The 12,712-nt window shown below is 33.2% G+C and overlaps 1 protein-coding gene across 1 annotated transcript; it reads left to right on the forward strand.

Moving 5' to 3' along the window:
* Positions 1 to 266: 266 nt before the first annotated feature.
* LOC143583399 (putative LRR receptor-like serine/threonine-protein kinase At4g29180) lies at positions 267 to 8,569 on the forward strand. Its single transcript, XM_077065710.1, has 12 exons — positions 267 to 379; positions 1,157 to 2,191; positions 2,917 to 3,055; positions 3,153 to 3,224; positions 3,303 to 3,374; positions 4,297 to 4,377; positions 4,468 to 4,619; positions 5,433 to 5,653; positions 6,253 to 6,379; positions 6,684 to 6,746; positions 7,003 to 7,192; positions 8,066 to 8,569. Exons 1-12 carry the CDS (start codon positions 304 to 306, stop codon positions 8,502 to 8,504), a joined length of 2,667 nt encoding a protein of 888 aa, XP_076921825.1. The 5' UTR covers positions 267 to 303; the 3' UTR covers positions 8,505 to 8,569.
* The last annotated feature ends 4,143 nt before the right edge of the window (positions 8,570 to 12,712 follow it).

Below are 12,712 nucleotides of genomic sequence, written 5' to 3' on the forward strand. Positions count from 1 at the left end.
TTTATTGCAATAAAAACTTTGTTATGTTTATTTTTATTACAAATATCGTCGATGACCTATTTTTTTGTACTCGTATGGGACATCTGAAATCTCGTAGACGGCCATGTAGTGCTGCAGACCACTGTTTATGCATACATTGACCATGTTTATCATGTTCTAGTTGCTTTGGTTGGCTATAAGTTTCTTTGTTTGACTTATTGTTGGATATTAATAATGATAATAATAATAATAACCACTTTACATAACTTTGTTTGGTGTCTTATTAAGAGTCATAATCTGTCATCAAAGTTGAAAATAATAATAATGGTGTTCTTCCATCATTTGTTTCTTTTATGTATTGCTGCAGGGTTAATACATGTTGATGCACAAATTCAAACAGGTTAGTGTTATCCAAATTATGTTTTGACTTTTTCTTAATTGCAATAAATTTCTGTTATGAATTCCAGTTTTATTATTTTTTTTTTCTGAAACTTGGGGTGTGCTTGGATCGGTTTTGGGCTCAAACTGAACCCAAAAAAGAAATGCAAATTTGGGTTTTAAATGTTGAAAACCATTCACAACGGGCCCGGTTCAGTTTCGGTTTTCGGGTACACCATTTGAGCCAGGGTGTGCAAAAAAACCGAAGCGTCCAAATTGTGTCCGAATTGTGAATTCGGTTTTCGGTTTGGTTATCGGTTCCGCAAATCTTACTTATTTGGATAACAAAACTGGATTCAGTCGAATAAACCGAATAATAACCGGTTTAATCGGATAACCAAACTGAATAAACCGAGTGATTCGGTTGAACTCTGTTCGGTTAGACACATTTCTAATTTGGATTGGTTAGGAATTAGAATTTGCGCGTGAAACTTTGGGCCTAAAATCCGCTTTTAATTAATGACTGACTGATTATTACACATTTGGATCAAAAATTTTCGAGTTACACCATTTATCAATTTTTTTATAAAATAGTTGGTTTTTTTTTTTCGGTTCGATTTTCGGTTGATGCAAAACCAAAACGAACCAAAAAATTGTTTATAAAAAAATATAAAACCAAACCGTCATTTTTCATTGGGTTTAGTTATTTAGGTTCAGTTATTTTAATTTCGTGAACACCCCACTTAAAGATTATATTAACCCATTTGGTTAATCTGTTTTATTTTCGGTTACTTGACAGGTTACATAAGCATAGACTGCGGGTCACAAAAAAATTTCAATTATGTAGACCTTGATACGGGTATAAGTTACACATCAGACGAGTCATATGTAACCAACGGTATCAACAAAAACATTTCACTAGAATATGCATATCCTAACAACCCGAATCTCCCCCAACCGCTTTCTGATCTTAGAACATTTCCACAAGGGAATAAAAACTGTTACACTTTAAGACCCAACGGTGGAAAATCGAGTTTAAATCTAATCCGGGCCACTTTCATGTATGGTAACTATGATGGACAAAATAAGTTACCCGAGTTTGATCTTTATCTTGGTGTAAATCTTTGGTTGACGGTTAAGTTTAAACATGATTCCGACATCATTGTTACAGAAATCATTAATGTCGCGTTAGACGACACGTTAAGTGTATGTCTGGTTAATACAGGACGCGGTATCCCATTTATATCCGGGTTGGAATTAAGACCACTCAATGGGTCAATTTACAAAACTACCCCCGATATTCCAAAGTCGTTAATTTTGTTTAAGCGATTGGATATTGGATACACTAACGGGTCGGGCCGGTATAGAGATGATGTGTATGACAGAATTTGGTCTTCTTATAATTCGCCTTCATGGGATTTGTTGCATAGTAATATAGATATAGATATAAGTGGAGATGGTTATCGGGCCCCGAATGAAGTGATGCAAACGGGGTCCACGCCCAAAAACGGGACCGAAGCGTTGGAGTTTAAGTGGAATGTTTCTGACACAAAAGCGCGGTTTTATGTTTATTTTTATTTTGCGGATTTGGTTGTGTTGGGGAGGAATGAAACAAGGGTGTTTAATGTGTCTTGGAATGGTGTTCAACTTTTTGGAAATGTGAGGCCTCGGGCTTATTATGCGTCGACGTTTTATAATATGAGGCCGTTGGTGGGACCCGAGCATATGATTTCGATTAGAAAAAGTGGTGGTGCGAATGTTGCGCCTATTTTGAATGCTGTTGAGATTTATCAGGTTCTGGAGTCGAGTGAATTCGCGACTTTCGGTTTAGACGGTATGTTTTTTTTTGTTTTGTTTGTTTAATAACTTAAGAATTTGTAAAAAATAAAATACATGCTTTCAAGGGATATTTGTATTATTATTATTATATATTTTTTTTTCTCAAAAAAAAAAGGTTTTCGAGGCGTACAAAGTTTAATGCATCTTGCCTTCAAAACCGCCAAATAACTTTAATATAAGCTTCAAAAAACTCCAAATTCGTCCGGTGGTCGTAAGGGTCTTTTTAGGATAAAAGTTAAGGGTGTTTATATAGTGAACTAGGCCCAAAACCTGACCAATTAACGAAACTTTCTGGAAAAACGGGCTCTAGGCGCCGCACGACCAGGATTGACCCCCTGCCCCCGCGGCGTACTCCAAAGGGGGGAGGGGGGGTTCGGACCGGTTCTCCTTCCGGTTCCTTTCCTGATGCGTTCCGGCTTCTCGTTTAGGCTTATTTTGACTCGTTTTTCGCCTTTTTTAACTACGATCAACTTCTGGAACCTACAAAATACAGATATGTTAGCAGTATACAAATCTTAACTAAAAAACGAACAAAAAATAATAAAATATTATATAAAATATGCAAGAGAAATATATATAAATATCAGTATATCAACCTCGTGCTTTTTAAAACCAAACAAATATTTTAATGACAACATTTTTTTTTCATGATTAAAATTCTCAAGTCCTTGTATTGTTTAGATCATGAACATGTTTTTTTTGGTTGTGTTATGAAAACAGTTGATGCAGTTAAAAACATTAGAACAACATATAAAATAAACCGAAACTGGGTAGGAGATCCTTGTGGCCCGAAAAACTACTCGTGGGAAGGTATAATATGCAACTACACCGGTTCAAACCCCCCTCGAATCACATCCGTGTAAGTTATTTCTTCTTTTATAAAATATATATTCACCGTTTATTTAAAATTTAAATATTGTATATAATGTTTAATACCCTTTTGATACCGCTACTAGAAATCTTTCGGCAAGTGAGTTAACCGGGCAAATAACTGCTTCCATAGCCAATCTTTCATCACTTGAAACATTGTAAGTATTTGTAACTATATTTGTACATGTCATGTTTAGTATTTTAATAACTGCTTTATTTTCATGTTGTGTTATCAGGGATCTATCTAATAATAGTTTGACCGGGCCAATACCCGATTTTCTGGAAAAGCTTTCATTTTTGAAGTTATTGTAAGTTTTATAGTCTAATGGTTTTTCATAGATTTGCATTTGGTGCAGATAAATGGGTGGGTCAGATAGGTTGGGTAATAGGCTAAGACGGGCTTCGGGCAAAAAGGAAATTTTTTTTGTGTGGGTAAAAACGGGTCGGGTTAAACACTTTGGGTTCGATTCTTTTAATAAATGATTATAGTTAAATATGACAAAGTTTCATTATTATTATTATATTAATAGTAACTTTTTTATAAAACGGTTTTGGAGGTTTTAAGCGTTAACACGTTATGGGACTTTGGTCCGATTTGAAGTTGCCCTCTAAGCCAAACTTTAAAATTATATGTTTGACTCGTTATACGTTAATATAATTCAAAATGACATATTTATAGGTAAATGAGTCAAAACTGTCACCTGCATGTGACACACTGTCAAAATCTAATCGTGGGTCCCATTAAATAATTCACAAAGGAATGAAGGATGTGCAAATGGGACCCACTGCAAAGAGCAAACACAAACGGGTCGGGTTAAACACTTTGGGTTCAATTCTTTTAACAAATTATTATAGTTAAATACGACAAAGTTTCATTATTATTATAATAATAGTAATTTTTTTTTATAAAACAGTTTTGGAGGTTTTAAGCGTTAGACAACACTTTACGGGACTTTTGACCCGTTTGAAGTTGTCCTCTAAGCCATACTTTTTTTTAAAAAAAATTTACATGTTCGACCAGTTATAAATAAAACATTATTCAAATGACCTATTCATAAGTAAAAGAGTCAAAATTGTCACCTCCATGTGACACTCACTATCAAAATCTGATTGTGGGTCCCATTTAGTAATTCACAATGGAGTGAAGGATATACAGATGGGACCCACTATGAATAATATACACAAATAAAGCCTGAAGTTATGACAGCTTAATGTTAACAATTATTTCAGGGATTTAAGTGGAAATCAATTATCTGGCTATTTACCAAAGTCTTTGTTAGAGAGATCAAGAAGTGGATTACTCAAACTAAGGTTTGGTTCTTTTAACATTTTGTCATTTGCACGAAAATGTTTTATTATTATGTTCTTACTTTTTTTTAACAAATGTGTACCTTATGACAGTGTGGATAGCCAAAATCTTTGTGACTCGGGTTCATGCGAAAATAAGAAGAAAAAGAAGATTTTGATTCCAATAGTTGCATCACTACTATCATTTTTGGTGGTCTTAGTTCTACTGATAATCTTTTGCAGAATTAAAAGGAAACAAAAAACTTGTAATGCTTTTTTTTCTTTCTTCTTCTAGTCACCTTCTTAGGCCTATAAACGAACCAAATGACCACGAACAAATAATCGAACGTGGGCAATTAAATGAGCAAGGTTTTCTTGTTTGTGTTCATTTGATGTGTCCATGTTCATTTATTTTTGTTCATTAACATCATAAACAAACGAACATAACTGAATATAGATAAATGAATATAACTGAACATAGATGAATGAATATAAAGTATTAAACTTTATGTAAACAATGTGTTTGGCCTAAAAAGTTATTAAACTTTGACCAAATTTTAATGGGCCTAAAAAATCTAAATTAATATATTAAAGGACATAAATAAACAGACATAAATGCATAGAAATGAATGAACATAAGCGAGTTTAAAGGAATAAACGTAAAGAGACGTTCATGAACATAAACCAACAAACGAGATATGTGTTCATGAACAATGTGTTGGGCCTAAAAAGTTATTAAGGTTAGACTAGATTTTAATGGACCTAAAATATCTAAATGAATATTTTAACGAACGTAAATAAACAAGCGTCAACAAACAAACATAAATGAATGGAAATTCATGAATGAACATAAGCGAGTTTAAATTAATAAACGTAAACGAACGTTCATAAACATAAGTAAACAAACGAGACATGTGTTCATGAACATAAATGATTAACATGTACATCACATATACACTAAATTACAAATAAAATTTAATGTTATATATTTTATAAAAATTAGCATTTTTTTGCAAATTACATAATTACCCTTTATAGCCATTGGAAGTATATATAATGAATCTTGTTTTTGGATATAGCAAAACCAAGCTCAAATGAAGAAAGAAGAACTACTATAGAATCCAATAACAAGCAATTTACCTATGCTGAGGTGGCAAACATGACCAATAACTTCCAAACTGCCATTGGAAAAGGAGGCTTTGGAACTGTTTACCTTGGAACATTAAAAGATGGCAAACAAGTTGCAGTCAAGTTACTCTCTGCATCATCATCTCAAGGATATAATGAGTTCCAAAATGAGGTAACACTAATCATATTACTCGAAAAATCTTTCTTGAAAATTACGGTTTTGCCCCTATCTTCTAAACCTTTAAGAACTCTTAGCAAACAGTTAGTTTATTTACTTATTCTATATATATAGTTAGTATTATTTGAGGGCAGTTTTGTCATTTATTATATGCGTTTATTTACTTATTTTATAATAGTTAGTATTATCTGAGGGCAGTTTTGTCATTTATTATATGCGTTTATTTACTTATTTCATAATAGTTAGTATTATTTGAGGGCAGTTTTTCATTTATTATATGCATTTATTTACTTATTTTATAATAGTTAGTATTATTTGAGATTTTGAGGGCAGTTTTTTTCATTTTTTATATGCATTTATTTACTTATTTTATATATATTTACTTATTTAGTATTATTTGAGGGCACTTTTGTCATTTATTATATGCAAACTGCATATACTAAATGACAAAACTGCCCTCAAATAATACTAAATATATATAAAATAAGTAAATAAACTAACTGTTTGTTAAGAGTTCTTAAAGTTTTAGAAGATAGGGGCAAAACCATAATTTGCAAAAACGTAACTTATTGAAGTTAATGGCCTAAATGCAGGCTGAGCTCTTGATGAGGGTTCATCATAGGAATTTAGCCTCTTTTGTGGGATATTCTCATGATAATAACCGAATGGCGCTTGTTTATGAGTACATGCCTAACGGAAACCTCAAAAGTTACATATCAGGTATCTTTGAGGATTAACAAAAGTTACATAACACATTTTGTTCACTTTCTTTTACATATTTAATGTGTTAATAAAATATATTTTTTCAATAATAATCTTAATATTTGAATTAAATGATTTAGAAGGTTGTGCATCTTAAATAAGTTTAGGCAACTTTCTACTTCTACCCGTTTAATCCATGTGACCCGTCCCATTTTTTAGCTAATTTTTTGACGCGTTTGGGATAAAACATGACACAAATCGACTATTTAATGAGTGACATTTATTATTATTTTTGTTTATTTTTTATTTATTTTTTTTGCAGATATAAATACTCATCCATTGAGCTGGGAAATGAGACTCAAGATTGCAATAGATGCTGCACAAGGTGATTTATTATTTAACTTTATGCTAAACTTTTTAAAACCTACACTTTTTGCATGCATTGGTTAACCGTGTATTGGTAGGACCCGTGAGTTTTCCAGTAAAGTTTCTCATTGTTCAAAAAAATTACGATTGTACTGTGTGGTCCGAGAAAAAACAATGTCATAGTGGGCCCCGTGTTACATAAATGAGAAATGTGGGACCCACAAAATAAAAAAAATCAATAGGAAATGATGTAACCGACTTGACTTGAATTACAGGATTGGAATATTTACATCATGGTTGCAGACCGGCTATAATTCATAGAGACGTGAAATCCGCCAACATCCTTCTTGATGAAAATTTGGTTGCTAAAATAGCGGATTTCGGTCTTTCAAAGGGTCTTCCTGATGATCAAACCACTCACATATTAACGGACGTTATCGGTACAGCTGGTTATCTTGATCCAGAGTAAGTACTCCTATTTTTTTTATCTAATAACTTGATTTATTGTCTTATATCATAACTTTAAAAATAATTTATTTAGCTTATATTACAATTTTTTAATAATATGGTTTACATTTATTTAGCTAGACATGAAATGCGCCAAATGGGTCACTTTAAAGTCACCCAAAGTATAATTTTATAGTATTCAGTCATCTAAATAATTTATTCAAAAATTTGGATCACTATTTTAATAAAACTGAGGGGGTGATTGTGCACATGTAAAAAGTTAAAGAGCTAAAAATGTAACCTTTTTTTCTTTCTCTCTTTGTACTAATGTATTTTTTTTTAATATCAACATGCTAATTACTTGTAAAAGGTTTAAAAAAATAATATCAAAGTGTTTAGGGTCAACCCGACCCGACCCGACCCATTTGGTTTGTTAGCCAACCCGCTCAAAGTGCCTATTTAATATACGGGTGTCAATCATTTCGGGTTGGGTGACAGGTTAACGGGTTGAATTTGTCAACCCGAAAGCGACCCGCATATTTATTCATGTAAAAACATCAAACCTACACCGCAAGGATTCATTCGTGTAACCCATAAATGGTCCATATAACCCATTATCTAAATGTGTCAAGACCGACAGACTGACTGATAATAATCAAGTTGTAAACGTGCTAATCGGGTTGGTGGGTCATAAAAAGTGGGTTAAATAGGTTAGTGTGTCAACCTATTTAACTAAAGACCTTCACATGTCAACCCAAACACGACATGCTTAATTAAACAGGTCAGCCCAAACACAACCCGGTTTCTTAAATGGGTTAGATATTATAATCGTGTCATATCAGAAATTATTATGACCCAGTAATAATTTATGATCATTTTGCATCCATAAAGGTACCGCCGGTCCCACGAACTAAATGAAAAGAGTGACGTATACAGTTTTGGGATCGTTCTTCTAGAACTAATCACGGGCCAACCCGCAATAATAAAAAGCGATGACCACATCCACATCATGCGATATGTGGGTTGGTACCTTAATAAAGGGGATATCACAAGTGTAATAGATGAGCAAATGGGAGGTGATTTTAACTTAGAGTCTGTGTGTAAAGCTATTGAAATATCGGTTGCGTGTACACGTGCCACATCAACCCAAAGGGTCACAATGAGCGAGGTTTTGACGGGCTTGAAAGCGTGTTTGAAGATGGAAATGGCCCGTGGGCCAAGAAACCGGGCTAATGTTGTGGTACATAATATGGGTGGATTGAGAATGGACCTTTCACCAGAGTTTTGTTCTATGGATTTTGAGCTTATGACTGGTCCTTCAGGAAGATAGTGAGTATGAATAAAAATTAAAATGTATACAAAGGTTAAAAGTTGTGTAAGTATGAAAATAGAAGTGAAAGGATAATTTTTTTTTATTTAATATTGATTTTGAATTCATACGAATACAATAATAATTGAATTTAAGATTCATGTATTTGTATTTTGGGACTATTGAATATTTTCACTTACAAACATTTATGTGGTAGTGACACATGGTGTGTGATATTGATTTAGGGGTTGTGGTTTGATGGGGTGTGTGATATTGATTTAGGGGTTGTGGTTTGATGGGGTGTGGGGTTGTGGTTCGATGGGGGGGGGGGGGGGTGAACTTTATTTAAAAAAAAAATAAAAAATAAAAAATAAAAATATAAAAAAATCAAAAAAATATGTGCCAAAACCATACATTGGGGACAATGTATCCCAAGTGTGGGGTTGCGGAGAAATTTTTGGGAAAATTTCAAAATTTTGTGAAAATTTCAGTTTGTGGGTTAAAATATGCGTTGAGGTAAATGTCCCTTTTCATGGTCATGTTTCCTTTGTGTAAATGTTGCCAAGTTTTTTTTTTAAAAAAAATGGTGTTATAATTTCAGCCAAGGGTAACATGTTTTTTGTTATTTATCTCACGTAACACACCAGTAACAAGATTTCGGGTTGGAACTTTATACCACTAGTTATCATTGTTGGCATTATTTGAGGATAGCAGTGGACTCTTCCTGCTAGAACTTGTGTAATGAATGTGTTCCGAGACCTTAGCTCGGCATGAGTGCAAAAATGATACAGACATTTAGGTGCAGCCTCGTCTGGATGTGTGCGAGTGTGGGTTTTGGGGATTGGGCCTCATACATTATACATATGAGCGTGAAAACAAAAGAGATGAAACTGGAATTACAAGAAACGATCAAGAGAATCACGATATTTCAACTAGCCATTAACCGATCTAATCTTGAGCTTATAACTACCTTTTGAACACTAACAACCTAACTAACCAAAGTGACACTTTCAGCCCCTATCACTGCACTTGACTGTCTTTTAATTATCTCCATTAAAAAAATTACATTTAAAAAAAAATTAGCATGTTCAAAACTTACAGTCTGGTTCAATATATTACAGTTTGAAAATTTTGAAACCGAGTGACTAAAAATTAAATAAAAAAGTAACCATGAAATTAAACTAATGACTGATTTAAACAGTTGGTTTGAACAGTTTCACTGTTTTAAACTGAACCATAAACACGCCCATACTTGTAGCTCCATCAGTATACTTTAGTTGACTACTAGAAATATGTGAATCAATTCTCCTTCTGAATAGTTTTCCACTATGGCATTACATGATGAAAAGTCTATGAGACAATGAACAATTGTGGAAAATAAATAAAGTGACTCAATAGACCATTTATATTTTATTATCATAAAAAGAGTTGATAAAATACATATATCAAGTGGACCCTTTTGGTCTTTCTTGGTTTGTTTGAACCCTTTTTTGGACCCCCTAAAACTCGTCTATGAACCCGATTTGAGTTTGACTCGAATAGACTATTGAAGAAGACCAAAAGGTTAACGGAAGAGAAAAATAACTTGATATCGAGATACACATTATACGCAGCCGATGCATTTGTCTTTTTGTTTAATCTTCTTCAGTTCTTGAAAATGACAGTTTTTTATTGTATCGTAAAATGTTAAAGATTATTATTGTAACGCCCCTATCCTAACGATGAAACGAAAGACCGGATAACCACTTGTTCTAGCAAGAGCGAATTAGTACCCAACAACATATGGATAGAAAATTTGTCAATAACGCCTTCTTGTGTGGTGCCTGCTTTGGACTCTTCGTTGCAAAGGATAATAAGAAAATAAATAAGATCACAAATATATCCATTTATTCGGATGTAACTTTTTCACTACTGTTCTAATCAGGTCATCTATTCTTTTTTATTATTATTATTATTATTATTATTATTATTATTATTATTATTATTATTATTATCGACTATATCACTCAAGTTTCAACTATGTTCTATCCTAGGTTTGTTACATGTTTAATAGGTTACCAATGCCTACATGACATTTTTTTTCTATTTCTAAATATGCTAATGTGTAATTGGTATTGTTTTTAATTTTAATTATTTTTTTATTTAAGTATAACTCAAGGCTTTTACTTTTTAATGCTATAATAATAAGAATGTTTACAGAAAAGATAAAACAATAAACTTATCTTTATATTTGGAATATTATGTAGGTATGATGGCTTGCTAAACAGTTTAAAAAAAAATTAAACCATTAAAGAAACTTAAGTGATCTGATCGGGACTAAAAAATTAACGACCTAGTAAGAACAATGGTAAAATTAGGTTAGTATTCAATTAAGTTTTCCCATTTATTAGGTATATGTATATCTCAATATCGCTAATGAGCTAGCGGTGGAGTAGTAAGTGAGAGACTTGGTGTTTCATATGACCCAGGATCGATTCCTGCTCCTAGCATTTAATTTCGGTACCATGTGATGACAAGAGACTAGACAAGTATTTCACGTTCGCTAGTTGGATCCTTGAACTGAATGGGTTGTACTTCACCGCACTGTCATGCATACGGGCTAGTGTTCACAGACGCTGGCCTTAAGTGAGATTTTCTCCGGATCGAAAGATGAGTGTACCCCGATGTGATAAATTTAACTAATATCTCATTTAAAGAATTCGTTGACTGTTAAAAAAAATTAACATCACCATATGTAGTTTTTATTACATTAATCATTACACTATTATTTGAAAATGATTAAGCTAATAAAGAAGATCACAAACATATCCATTTATTATGTATATGTATACCCCAACATCAATTAATGTAGGTAGGTTTATCATATAGAGCTATAAAAACGAAATGAACTCATATACCATCTTTTTTTCCTTTTCTGTATTTTTTTTCTTTCTGAATAGCCAAATATATATTACTCACATGAAATCCAATTTCAAAAAGAAACACGTCATTCCCACATGGTAACTAAACATGTCAATGAAATGGTAATGATCAATTCCATTCCCTCGTCCATTCCATTCCCTCGCTCATTCCATTCCATCGCCTATTCCATTACCACATACCAAACAGACCCTTATTTTTGGTGTAATGAATCAATAAACTAATTTAAGGCATTTGATCTAATTTTAGCCCAATTTAGTCGATGGCTTAGATGAGATTTGACTTATGTGACAACCCACTTGATCAATAGTTCAGATTTAATAAAGGATATTATAACTTATAAGGTGATGTGTAGTGGAGGGGAGGGGTTACAAAATATGGCGACTTGTGACATGTGACGCCTAATTAGTAAATTGTGAGTTTTTGTTTTAAGGGTGTAATGGTGTTGTTGTCTCTATGTGTGTGTGTATCACACACATATAATATAATTATAATAAACAAACAAACACGCTCCCACAACAAAAAGAAGCCCCCCCCTGTCACCCCTATTATCGACCCAGGGAGTAGGAGTGTTTTTCAGGTTTCGGGTTTTTCGGGTCGGGTTCTTCGGGTTTCAAAGTTTTAAATCTTGACCCGAAACCCAACCCGAATCTCTCACAGGTTTTTCGGGTTTAGGTAATTCGGGTTCGGGTTTTTTCAGGTTGGGTTATATTTCCCATTAAATGGGACACCATACATATACGCCCCTCCCTAAAGGGGGAAAGACAATCGAATCATATTCACGAGTGAAAGAAAAGCCCGACTACAAATTGATGCTAACCTACTACATCCACCTCACAGGTTGAAAACCTTATAATCAACATCATGATACACCCGCGAGCAAGAGGAGAAATATATAGAAGTAATTCAAATCAACATGATTAACGTCGATGGTTTGATACGTTTTCATCATATATTATCATATTGGAAATTTTTTGTGTCTTCGTTTCTATGTCCACTACTAGAAAAGTAAAAGTCTGTTAGTGGGTTTCTAACAACTTTGGGAGGGTTGTTCAATAAGAAGAAAGAGATTACATAAAACCAACATAACTTCCCAAGAGAGAAAACTTAGGTGCTGTTTGTTTTTGCAGACATAAACTGTCTGCAAGCTGATTTCATCTGTTTTCATGTCTGCAACTGAAGATGTGGTCTGAAGATCTGCAAGCTGAAAATATAAGACTGTTTGTTTTTATAAGCTGATACTGTCTGCATAACTGTCAAACTTATCTCACAAGATAGAAGTCATTTATTCAAGTTACATAGAAAATATA

The sequence above is a fragment of the Bidens hawaiensis genome, unplaced genomic scaffold (assembly GCF_021521415.1).
Source record: "Bidens hawaiensis isolate Kalapana, Puna unplaced genomic scaffold, B.hawaiensis_p1.1 tig00032385_1, whole genome shotgun sequence".
Lineage (NCBI taxonomy): Eukaryota > Viridiplantae > Streptophyta > Magnoliopsida > Asterales > Asteraceae > Bidens > Bidens hawaiensis.

What these genes read in the sequence shown, in the direction of transcription:
- LOC143583399 (XM_077065710.1), top strand. Translation starts at nt 304, where the DNA reads ATGGTGTTCTTCCATCATTTGTTTCTTTTATGTATTGCTGCAGGGTTA. An exon ending in ATAATGAGTTCCAAAATGAG is followed by an intron (nt 5,654 to 6,252) that starts GTAACACTAATC and finishes GCCTAAATGCAG; the next exon opens with GCTGAGCTCTTGATGAGGGT. An exon ending in GCTGGTTATCTTGATCCAGA is followed by an intron (nt 7,193 to 8,065) that starts GTAAGTACTCCT and finishes GCATCCATAAAG; the next exon opens with GTACCGCCGGTCCCACGAAC.